We start from the raw sequence: 12,435 nt of genomic DNA, 5'->3' as shown, positions 1-12,435 counted from the left end.
ATTGATGTGTTTTTCTTCATGACCACTGTGTGGCACTGATGCACTGTGATATACAGACCTGTCCTGCTGCAGCACACCCTGCAGATGCGGTGGTGTGTGCATACGTAAGCGTGTGGCCCGATCCCCTGACTCTCACGATTAGCTGCATTAGAGTATTGAGTGACCCAAATTCTGTCATCGGGTGAAAAATTAAACTCCCCTCATAGAGGGCCACTCTATGCCCCTGAACAAACCACCAGCACTGCTCTGAATGATTAGAGGTCTTATCACTTTAACAATTGTGCTGGGAATGATTTTTGAGCAAACCCTAGCGTCTTTCACATCCTTATTATTATGGCAGAACACAATGAACTTGTGAAGAGAGCAGTTTGTAATGGTGGTCGGGGTGACTCATAAAGACCTGCAGTGTGTGTCTGTTCTCTTATTTTCATTTTAACCGCTGTAAGTCTGATTATTATGCAAATACAAGTTTGTTATTCATTGTCATTAGTGGCTTATGTAAGTCTTGCTGAAGGCCATTGATGTTTAATATGTGGGCAGTGAAACGCTGACAGCTGCACTACAGTAATATTCCAATATCGTGTTGAATTTAATATGTACTGGTTTGTTGTTTGTTATAAAGCTGTCTTTTTTAAGTGATTGTGCTTTCTTTTCTTCAGTTTTGTGTTCCTGATGGGGTGCTAAAGGAGAGGTTAGATCCAGAAACACTGGAGTCTCTGGGTTTGATCAAACAGGCACAGCAGTTTAACCAGAAGATTGTAAAAATCAAGACCAAACTATTGTAAGTCACGTTTTCTGCCATGCTGACCACATAATGAGAAAAAAAAACATTTTATTTTCGATAATAAGTCTCGCATCCTAATGTGCGGTCTACCTAGACAACTTTCTTGGCTATAGAATCAAATTTTTCCTGGTCATGATGCCAAAAATGCTGTCTCTGATGTCACAGACATAATTTAAGCCTGCCAGGCCGAATCTGTATAATAGCCAGTGCTCCACTCTTTTCTGTAAACTATTTTTTGGCTTTGCCAGAATATCCCATTTTATATATGTTTACATCTACGACAAATTAAAGGCATAGTGTTGTATAGGGATGCTCCGATCAGGATTTTTGAAGAGTGTACTTTTCTTGTTGTCGTAATCAGCCGATACCAATGCCAGATACTGATTATTCAAGCTGATATGTGCGCTCTTTGATGACTAACTGGTAATCTTTTTTTTTACATAAAGTAATACCACAGATGTTGCCTTTGTTATATTGTTTGAACCGAAAGGAAAATTCTTGGCCGAAGCTGAATAAAATAAAAATATATATTTTTCATTTTCCTAATTATTTTGCCAATTTTCCCACCATTGTACAAGTTACATTTTCAGAATTTCCTTTAACTATATTATCCCACTTTATTTAACTTTTTTTAAACATTCCAGCCGTCATTATAGGATCTTTTACACGGGGTCACTTCTCTGATCAGATAGCTATAGATAGACTTTAAACATTTGAAAGCAAAAATGAGTCTTGGCTAAATGGATATTAATTCGATCTTCTGTCCCCATGCAAAATGCAAATAACCTAATTATTACTATGCCTAAAGAAACTTGCAACAACTCTTTATATAGCCCTGTGTATTGAGCAGCGCCTGTGTGCACGGTCAAGCATGAGCACAGGGAGAGAGAGATTGACATGAGATGACAGAGGAAAAAGCGCTCAACAAAGCAGTTATCGGTCTAACAAAAAGCTTATTGTTGATAAACTTTTGTATTTCTGGTTTAATAAAAGCGTGTTTGGCATTGTAGGACTTTTTTAGGTTTTAGGAAGTTTTTATTACATACTGCTGACGCTCTTCGTCTTTCTATGCCATGAGATGAAGCGCTAAAGTCTCTCGTTCTCCGTGCTTGTGCATTCAGCAGATACCCAGGATCGCCCCCGTCGTGTCTTTCTTATATGCTGCATGGTATTCAGGATGTCTTGATTTTAAATGATAGATGAAACTTGAAATGCTGTATGTTTTCATGTCTTTCTTGGACACTTTAAAATTATTTTACCAACATGTTTGCTGCATTGGCAAGTCTCTTACTCTTACGCTGGTTAATTTGATTGCATCATTAAAGATCAATTTTTTGTGTAAAATTGATTCAGCCTTTTCACTTGTTCGGCCAAACTTTTTTTTTGCTGCTTTCGACTGATTAATTTTGGTTGCTGAACATTCGGTGCATCCCTATTTGCAATAATTGGGTAGGTAATATTATTGTTAAACACATTTGTAAAAACGCATGCATATAATAAACTTTTTGCAAGAAGGTGCAATATCTTTGATAGATATATATCTACACACACCTCTGTGAAGGCACAGAGGAGAAATCCAAATTTGCAGGTCGGGTTGTAAAAATGCTACAGCCTTATAGCAGACATCTTCATGTACAGTTCAATGACTATTTCATCAACACAATCCAGTTAGTGTAAATGAATTGGTTTGGTATTTTCATGGCTGATCATGGTGAGCTTCTCCACTGTTGCTTGTGATTTCTGATGCACTTCATTTAGTTCAGATGACTTCATCTCACATCTTTTATCTTTTACTGTGTAGTTACAAACAGCAGAAGTTCAATTTATTGCGGGAAGAGAATGAGGGTTACGCTAAGCTGATCACTGAGCTCGGTCAGGATCTCTCCAGCAATCTAACCAGCCACCTCGTCCTTGAAAACATCAAATCTTTAATAGGTGAGTGTTTCAATAACTCTTTCCTATAACCGTTTCTACTACTGTGGGCTTAGAGAAATTAATGGGATAAATAAAAATTATGTCATGATGTGTTGATTATCACAGTATTGTGATAAATGATGGTAAGCACAGAGCTGATTGTAACCATTGACTACCATATTAGGAAAAACAAATACAATGGAATTTAATGGGTACCGTCAACTGTGTGCTTACCATCATTTCTCAAAATATCTTCATCATCATTTATCACAATACTTGCATAATATTTATTTTCCTACTATGGAAGTCAGTGGCTACTATCAGCTGTGTGCTTGCCTTAATTTATTAAAATATCTGCTTTTGTGTTAAAAAACAAATAAACTCATACAGGTTAGTGAGGATGAGTAAATGATGACAGAAATTTCATTTTTCTGTGCACTATCCCTTTAAGGGCATGCTCAGATTTTATATAACCATTCCCAACCATACCCAAGTATTATAGATAATTATACCCTTTAAATACAGTAAGCTGGGTGTTTGATAACACCAACTCTATATTGCAAATAATATCATATATATTACATATCGATGTAGTTTATATCGCAAAATTGTGAAACAATGTGTATCATTACACCTCTAGTAAAAAAACGCTTAACCAATATTTGTGTCTGTATTATTTTTTTGTACTTTATAGCAGTGGTTCTCCAACTTTTTTAGTGTGCGGCCCCCCTTGTGTACGGTGCATTCCTTCCCGGCCCCCCAAAGAAAATTTAAGAAAAATTAGTTTTAAAATGTAATATTTTAATTAGACAAAACATATTAAAGTATTCAAAGCAGTGCTATTGGTTAGTAGCCTTACTTTTTAGGTTTAATTACACAAATTCATGATAAGTTTATGTATAAAAAGTTTATAAAATGTCATAAAACTGTGGCCCCCTGGCACCATATCGGCCCCCAGTTTGAGAACCACTGCTTTATAGAGTGTTGCAGGGATGACTTTTTTGTAGGACAACCCGGAAATTAGTACACTGGTTCCTTCGCAAAAAAGCACATTAGACTTGTGGATTATCGCAAAAAAATAGTCTCTGTGTTTAACAAAAGTTAAAGTCAGACGAATACAAGTGTAAATGTGTTCACTAGAAATATAAAAAGCCACATTTCGACTTCAAAGGTCATAAAAGTTGTATTCATCTTTGTAGAAACACAGAGCTTATTTTTTGTGATATTTTAAAAGTCTGTGGGAAAAATTAATGAGCTTTTTGGCGAGGGAACCACTATCCCACTAACTTATTGGTTAGCCTACAAAAATACGTCACCCATCAAAAGGCACTTTATTGCCTAATTAAATAATTGCGTGCTTTTCGCATAATTTGATTCACTTAAAAATGGTGTGAAAATGGCACACAATGCCTCTTTTTTTCTGTTTATTAACCTTGATGTGTCTTTTTCGCACATTACACACGTTGCATTTAATCTCAGACATGCTCTTCACTGACACTTCGTTTCCATAGTAACGCATTACACTAAATGAATAACTATCAGGGACAAAATTGCTGGTTGTGAAAGAAACGATGGCACGACAGAGGGTTGCAATTTGTGTTGAAATGGATGTAAATCATTGTCACACAATATTGAATTTGTTTATTTAACTTTCTATTGAGATGTCAATGTAACAAAACGAGCTTTTACTGAAACCATGTGCTTAACTTCATTCTGATGCGATTAGAAGATTGATATCTGTACTTCCTTTCTAGATCAAGTAAAGGATATAACCCTTAATAATTACAAACTCCAGCTCTGTGAAAACAGGTTAAAGATTTTAGAAATGGTTTTATTCTGTGTAAAGTTGAAGAACATATTTTGTTTATTTACGCTATTAGTAGTAAGAACAGACTTTTTCAGATCCTTCATGTGAACTTTTAAAGCTTACAACGGTTGTGTTGTACCATGCATTGAGATCTTAACATGAAGTCTTGAATGTGTCTTCAGGATGTTTTAATCTGGATCCGAACCGTGTGCTGGACATCATCTTAGAAGTGTACGAGTGTCGCTCTGAACACGACGAGTTTTTCGTCCCCCTCATTAAATGCTACATGTGTGAACATCAGACCCTCTGCCACATGCTCGGCTTCAAGTTCAAGTTTCATCAAGTAAATTGTCACCATCTTATCTTCAGCACCAATATTGAATATAAATTGCTAACTTTTACCTTTTAGTAGTGGATGTGGAGTAAAGGCCTATTTGGGGATGTTATGTTTTCTGTTAAGGAACCTAATGGAGAAACACCATCATCTTTGTACCACGTCGCAGCTGCTCTTCTTCAGCACAACCTCATAGCTCTTGAAGACCTCTATGTTCATGTGAGTGCACATCTTGTGACTTTTTTTATAATGATGCGTGCAGACACGAAGCTTAGTCTGGCATAAAATACATTCAATTTACTCAAGTCAAATGTACATGTTTGGTAAGTTTTTGTGTCAAGGGGCAACCTTCCGATCTTTATTGTGAAGCCAAAACTGAAGTGACTTAGGGGCGATTTACATTAGGTGTCTCTTGCGCACTCAAGTTCGTTATTTCAAATGTAAAACTGTTCGCTTGATACAACTGATCGAGTCGGATTCACAGAAATTTTATTAACACTAACACACTCATGTATTGCATTTCAGCTCCTCCCAGTAGATTCCACCATAGTGGAAGAGCACAAGAGAGTGATCCTGGAGGCCAAACAGATCGCCCGCAAACTCACCATGGTGGTCGTCCCCTCCGAAAAGAGCGATGACAAGGAGAAAGAGAAGGAAAAGGAAGAGGAAAAGAATGAGAAGGTAACTAATCTCAGTACATTTTGAATGTATACGGTGTAACAGTCAGTCTACACTGGTTGTTAAAATTGTTAAAAATGTCTACTCGGGTTTGAGCGTGCTCTGAGGTGCACTACACAACAGGGAGAAAAAGATGGCGTACACTGGGCTTGTTTCTTGCGGTCCGTGCCAAGTGTGAATGTTGTCATCAACGCACACGTACAAGAGGGTGTAAAACTCTACGCCACTCAGCATATTTTTTGTTTTTTAATATTTTGGTGTAGGGCTCACTATCGATTCTTCTGGTAATCGGACAATAATTTTGGCAAATTTTATTCTTTAAAATTACGAAAGAATAATGTTAACAATAACACAACACATCATGCTTTACATTTCACAATTGGAAATACTTTATTAAAAAATTACTTAGAAGTAGGGATGCTCAGATCGATCGGTCATAGATCGGTATCAGTCGGTCATTGCATTAAATGAGTCGATCGGTACTCGCTAAATTTACCAATGTCATGAACCGATATTTTTATTTACTTTTGTTGTGATAGGGCTCATAAATGCGGGTGCAAATTCAGACTATTTCTATGCAGTGCAATCATTTTTACAACTGCTTATGTGCGACCTGCAAATTTGGATTTTTCTTTCCACCTGCTCCTTCAAATTGCTCTTTGTAGAATAATTATTTGTTGTGCTTATTTATTTGAATCTCTAATAAAATATACCTGATTAAATAATATAACAAAGGCAACATCTGTGTAATTACTTTATCCAGACATAGATTCATCAAAAAGCTTACATATCAGCTTGAATAATCATTATCGGCCGATCATGACGAAAGAGAAATACTCTGTATCGGCTGCAAAAATCCCAATCTGAGCATCCCTACTAAGAAGTTTTTAAAAAGACTTTAAATACAAACAAAACATCAAGCCTTTTAATCATGCATCAAAAACATATACAATGCATATCGTTTTAGTAACCAACTCTGTAAACAACATTATATCTGAAAGTACATGCTTTCCTCCATAATCAGGGGTGCAAACTTCGCCGTTTTGCATCCAAAATGGGTAATTCTTGTGATTCATCTAGATTAGATGAGTTTTTATAATAAGAGGGGGGTCTGTGACAGGGTCGCAGTGAATGAAATTATAAAAATCAGGTCCAGCTATTGTGGTAACGATGTGAAATCACTACACAGTTTGGCGGGTTATGTTTTACAATTTACAGACGTCTCATTTGCTGCAGAAGTAAGCAATCTGTGCCGATACTATTAGTATTAGTATTTTTTCAATCAGATGCATTGAAAGAATTGTGCTTAAGTTCAGGTCTTATATTTAACCCGTTATCTACGCATCACATGATTCTTGTAACAGAACCATTTAAGAGCAAGGCAACGGCAACATGCATTTTAAAGGTTCATGTCTTTCATAACATTAGATAAAGCAATAAAATAACGTTGTGCCTTTCAAAAAGTGTGTTTTCTTTGCCTATATCTGAAAACTTCTTAAAACCCCTCAGACCTGACTGAACAGATAATAAACAGAGGAGCCTGTAATGAATACCGTATGTGAAGGTGTGTCTCTACTCCTCTAATCCATATCTCACTCTCTCGTGTCAGCCTCCTGATAACCAGAAGCTGGGATTGCTGGAGGCTCTGCTGCAGATCGGTGACTGGCAGCACGCTCAGAGCATCATGGATCAGATGCCAGCTTTCTATGCCACCTCCCACAAGGCCATCGCCATCGCATTGTGCCAACTGCTGCACCGCACCGTGGAGCCGCTGTACCGCAGGTACACACAACTCTGCCCCTAACTCGCGTACATGCGACAGAGATGTTGTCATGGTTGGCAGCGGAGAAGGTTTTTCTTTCCCTCACATTGCTCTTATGCTAAGCAGCAAAACCATCTTATATTACAAGTTTGTACATAAATATTGAATCACATAGTTGTAAGGATGAACCGATAGGAATTTTTGGGCCGATACAGATACCGATATTAAACACTTGCATACAATACTATACAGTTGGTCTATTAGCTAGTTTATTTCTGCATCAACTTATTTTTACTGAACATGGATTGGATCTAATTAACATTCAACTGACCAACATAATTAGAGAGGCATAAATTAACAACATTATCAAATGTTTTTACATATAATGGATTTCTTTATGCAGTTAATTTATAAACGATCGGTATCAGCCTTTCTCGTGCTATTGCCGATATGCCGATGGTTTCAAATTCATCAAAAATCTGCCGATAAATATCGGCGGCCGATACATTGGTGCATCACTACATAGTTGGCCCTTTGTTTTCTGTTTGTTGCTGTTAATTTGTTATTAATCAGAAATGTTGTTTAAAAATGTAATTAGCAGCAGATTTCATGATGTAAATTTTTTTCTTGACAGCTTAACATGCGTGAGTGCATTTTCAAATCTATGACCTCTCTATCACTTACAGTATGTCTTTTTATGTAAACATATTAAAGAAGGGAGCAGCTGTTTCTTTCTATAATGGGAATAGAAAGCACAGGTGAAATTCAAGCCACAGTTTTTATGACAGCTGTGCATTAAGTTTTTTTGAACTTGTTTTTTAGGGCTGGTATGCCCAAAGGTGCCAAAGGTGGTTTGATGGCACCTCTCCGGAACAAACAGGCACCGCAACCGGCCGAAAGCTTCGATGACCTATCCAAAGACGTTTTCATCATGCTGTGCTATTTGGGTCCTCATCTGTCCCATGACCCCATCCTATTTGCAAAGATCGTGCGACTGGGCAAGAGTTTCATGAAGGAGGTGAAAACATACACTAGGGCAAACAGCTATTATGAAAGAATTGTAATGCAAAAATGAAGATCACTAGGGATACACTGAGTATTTAGTGTATTAATTAAATACATATGCATCTGCGAACTATGTCCGATTGATCGCTAATCACTACAGCATTTACATTGTTGTGTACCTTTATGTTGCCAATGGCACACACATTTTTAAATATTAGCTTACATTAACTGGACTTTGTCATTGTTTGTTTATATGTGCTAATGCCAGTTATTTCCTTTTCAATTGGTACTTAAAGTAATAATATAACAGTGATTTAGCTGTTCCTCCTGTTGTCGAGTAAATGATGTATTGACACAACTTCTTTAAGTCTTATTTGTAGTGCTGTCGTACACTTTTTCATACAAATGATCCATTAAGTGTTTTTATATGTACATAACTGATCTTTTTGGGTGTGTTTTATTATGGGATTATAATGGATTTTGATGATGTCATTGGAGTTAGGGATGTACTGTGTTGTGCTGTTTATTATGGGGCTTGTTTTAATATGAGCTGTAATCTCTGCAGCCTTGTTTTAGTGTGTGTGTGACTGTTCTCTTCCTCTCTCTCTCTGTCACAGTACCAAAGTGAAAGCAGGCAGGACACCAAGGACAAAATGGTGAGTCATAAAAAAGCCAAATTAGAGTAAGAAACATTATAGCCAAGTAGCAAAAGTGTAATGCTGCATTCTCACCAATCGCGGTAGAGGCAGCAAAAAGGTGTTTTTCGCGCGTAGTTGGATGCTTGAACATTTGAGTTTATTCGCTTCATTTGCGCGTCAAATTCTAGTTATTCGATTGCCTGGCTCCGCCCTCCTACGTGCATCCGCTTAATTTTCATTACACTTCAGTACTACGTCTGGGACTGCTGTGTAGAGTTTAGTTTTCTCCTGCAAAAATCTGCAGGTCCAATCAGCGAACAGAGGAGGGTGGCTAAGAACGATGACGTTGAGGTCGTGCGTCAGTTTGAGTTGTAGTTCAGTAATGGCAGCGGAGAAAGACATGAGATAAGCTATGCGGTCCGTTGTTGCAAAACTGCCGAATATCCAGAAGTTAAAGCAGGAGTAAGAACAATGTTTGCTAAGTTTTGTTTGTCTGATTATTCTGACTTGTTGTTTCCAGCCTGTTTCGGCGCATGACATATGTCACGACCAAATGTTAGCAATTGGTTATGGCAGATCCTGAGTGACTCTGGGCAGATCCAATAGTTTTAAACTTCAACAATGGACCCTCCTTAACAGAAGTAATGCTTTCCAATGGAGCGTGGCCAGACTCTCTGTACAAATGAAATGAATGTACGAGTGTCTGGTTGGACCAGGCTAGTCATTCGAGACATTCACGCGGAAATTCGCGTCAAGGGAGGGGCTCCTGCGACTCCGCTGAGACTCTGCTTGCTTCCTGTAATCACGTCACTACAACAGCAAGGTGCTGATTGGTTAACGTGGCGCGGAAATCTGCCGAAGTTCAGATTTTTCAACTCCCGTGTTTCCCGCAGGAACTCTCAATTCGAGCCGCAGGATGCCTAATCACGTCTTTGCATTGACTTTACATGTAAATCACTCGCGCTTGCCGCCTCTACCGCGTCTGGTGTGAACCCTGCATCACACAAACCTTAATTTTATGTGATAATTTTGTTGAAATATATACTTTATTGCTTTATTTTTATTTATCACAACACATTTACCTGCTATAACAATTTTTATTTAATATTTTCTCCTTCAGACACTTCTGTGAAAAACTTTAAAGTGTCTTCTTTAAAACAAGACATTAAGCTTCTATGATTCTACGAGTTATATATTTATTTGACGGTGTACATAACTTTTTCACCCCCCCCCCCCAGTCAAAAAGGGCAGCGTCAATTAATGCTAAGTTCAGAGTGCACGATTTAAGCCCTGATTTTGACTCGCCGACAGGTTTTGAGAAATCGCAGACAAATGCCCGAAATCACAGGCACATCGATGCTCGTGTACGCGAGTGAAAATCACACAGGGGCTGTGTACACTTGGTTTTAAGATGTGTTTTCATCGATCCGATCACAAGTGGACGAGAGAGACACATTAAGTTTACACCTGGTATTTAAATCCGTCTCTTTTGTCCACTTTCGACCGCATCTGTCCTGAATACTGTGAGGGGGTGGTCTGTGAGACGGTGGGCGAGTCTCTCTGCTGTCATTCAAACGCGAGCTGGAGTAATGATGAGTTTATATGGACGCAAACTAATATTATGTCGGAGCCCGCTGCTTGTTTAGCAAGTATACATGCTGCACAGTGTTTTGTACGTTTATGTGTTGGAGCTTTCTCTGAATTTTCAGCGCAATTGATGAAATAGGATCGCGCAACTTTCACGCTTTCAAAACGAAACTACGGAGAACACCCGCTGTAGTTTTATCAATGAAAGGCTAAAAATAGCGCTGTTCACCGTATGTTCACGGCAGAAGTAAAAAAAGACGTAAAACTTGTGTTTAATACCTCAGATTAGATAAATGGGCGGAGAGAAGGCGGTCGCGTGTGGCTGTTCGAACACATTCAACCACATTGCGTTCCGCAGCTCCAAAGCGATCCGATCGAAAGTGGTTTCGACTACCTCTGGATGTGGTTGAAAGTGGTCGAAAGTGGACGCGTTCAAAACGTTTTGAACACCGTTTACACCTGGCATTAACGTCGTCCACTTGTGATCCGATTGACGAAAACGCATGTTAATGCCAAGTGTAAACAGCCTCACAGTGTGAATTATCAAAAACCTGATCTGAGAGAATCGCAGAGGAGTCGCCGACACACGTGAAATATCTGGCATGCTAAATATCTGAACCTGTCGGCAATTCAAAATCATGCCGTGTGAAATGTGTTTTGACTGAAAATAACATCGCAGATGACCTACAGCCAATGAGAGAGCAACATACAGGGCAGCTGGAACTTCGGGGAGGAGCCATTTCCTCCTTTATTATCTTTATTTCTTTCTCTTCTTTCGGCTGCAAATGAGCGCACATGCAATTTGTATGGTAAGCTTCTTACGGGCTACCATTTTTAATAATAATCCCAAAATTAGGTCAAAACTCCGGTCTTGCATGCACGACCTTGCGTTTTCCTTCACGTTTCATATCGCGTGCGTTTGGTTGTGAGACATACTTTGCGGACCGGGACAAAGCCATTCTTCCTATGGTAAAGTCATGCAGTCTGAAACGGCATCGACTGAACGCTTCCCCAGATAGTCACGCAGTGTGAAAAGATCTGTGACCTGACTACTTTGAAAATCATGCAGTCTGAACTCAACATAAGTGTTTAAAAAAACACTTAGAAGTTAAAGCTGTATTAATGTTGCAATAAAAAGTTGCACATTGCTACATCCCCTTATTATTTCTTTGAAATATCTTGTCAGATATAGCTGTTTAAGTGTTTGTCTGTGAGCTGGTTCTCTGTAGTGTAGTGATGGATGTTTGTTTGTGTCTCTGTTAGGACTCTCTGCTGAGCTGTTTTCTCAGTATTGCTGATCAGGTGTTGTTGCCGTCTCTGTCGCTCATGGAGTGCAACGCCTGCATGTCAGAGGAGATCTGGGGCTTCTTCAAACTTTTCCCCTATCAATACAGGTACTGACTCATCATCACAAGCCAAATCAATGACATGGACTTTATATAAGTAAATAGCAAAACATGATAGCTTTACATGGGAAAATCAGTTTCATCAGTTAATCTTAGTAGATTTAATAGCTTATTAGTTGCTGCAGATGCATATGGAGAGCATTCTCTCGCCTGCCATAACGCTGCTTTATGGCAGATGCCCATTTAGCTGTTTAAATAAAGTTCATATATATGAAAAAACACTTAATAATAAAGTGTGTCAGTAAAGAATCTATGTTTGTGTCAGTGGTCATTACCCAAGTACTGTGGTACATTGCTTAAAAACAAATAAACAACATGAAACTGTGGTGGCGTGTACTACAGTAGCGCATCTGAGGATATGCATTTCCCACTAGGTTTGTCAGAGCATATTTAAAGAAACCCAAAGGATGCCTTTAACCCACAATATCTGTTGGTTACTGTTAAACATGATGAGGATGTGTACGTTTACGGCCTGTTTTATCATGGGAGCAGTTATATCAAATGACTGAGCTAGACGCTC

The 12,435-nt window shown here is 38.5% G+C and overlaps 1 protein-coding gene across 1 annotated transcript in view; it reads left to right on the top strand.

Moving 5' to 3' along the window:
* Positions 1 to 12,435, top strand: part of thoc2 (THO complex 2) — an 87,625-nt gene that overhangs the window by 11,677 nt on the left and 63,513 nt on the right. The window contains exons 6-14 of the mRNA XM_065267982.2: positions 660 to 781; positions 2,586 to 2,719; positions 4,688 to 4,848; positions 4,966 to 5,058; positions 5,365 to 5,520; positions 7,127 to 7,299; positions 8,102 to 8,297; positions 8,902 to 8,940; positions 11,773 to 11,903. Coding sequence (XP_065124054.1) covers positions 660 to 781; positions 2,586 to 2,719; positions 4,688 to 4,848; positions 4,966 to 5,058; positions 5,365 to 5,520; positions 7,127 to 7,299; positions 8,102 to 8,297; positions 8,902 to 8,940; positions 11,773 to 11,903 — 1,205 coding nt within the window. The remainder of the gene's footprint in view (positions 1 to 659; positions 782 to 2,585; positions 2,720 to 4,687; positions 4,849 to 4,965; positions 5,059 to 5,364; positions 5,521 to 7,126; positions 7,300 to 8,101; positions 8,298 to 8,901; positions 8,941 to 11,772; positions 11,904 to 12,435) is intronic.

This window comes from Paramisgurnus dabryanus, chromosome 16, assembly GCF_030506205.2.
Source record: "Paramisgurnus dabryanus chromosome 16, PD_genome_1.1, whole genome shotgun sequence".
Lineage (NCBI taxonomy): Eukaryota > Metazoa > Chordata > Actinopteri > Cypriniformes > Cobitidae > Paramisgurnus > Paramisgurnus dabryanus.
This window is presented reverse-complemented; position numbering and strand designations above follow the sequence as displayed.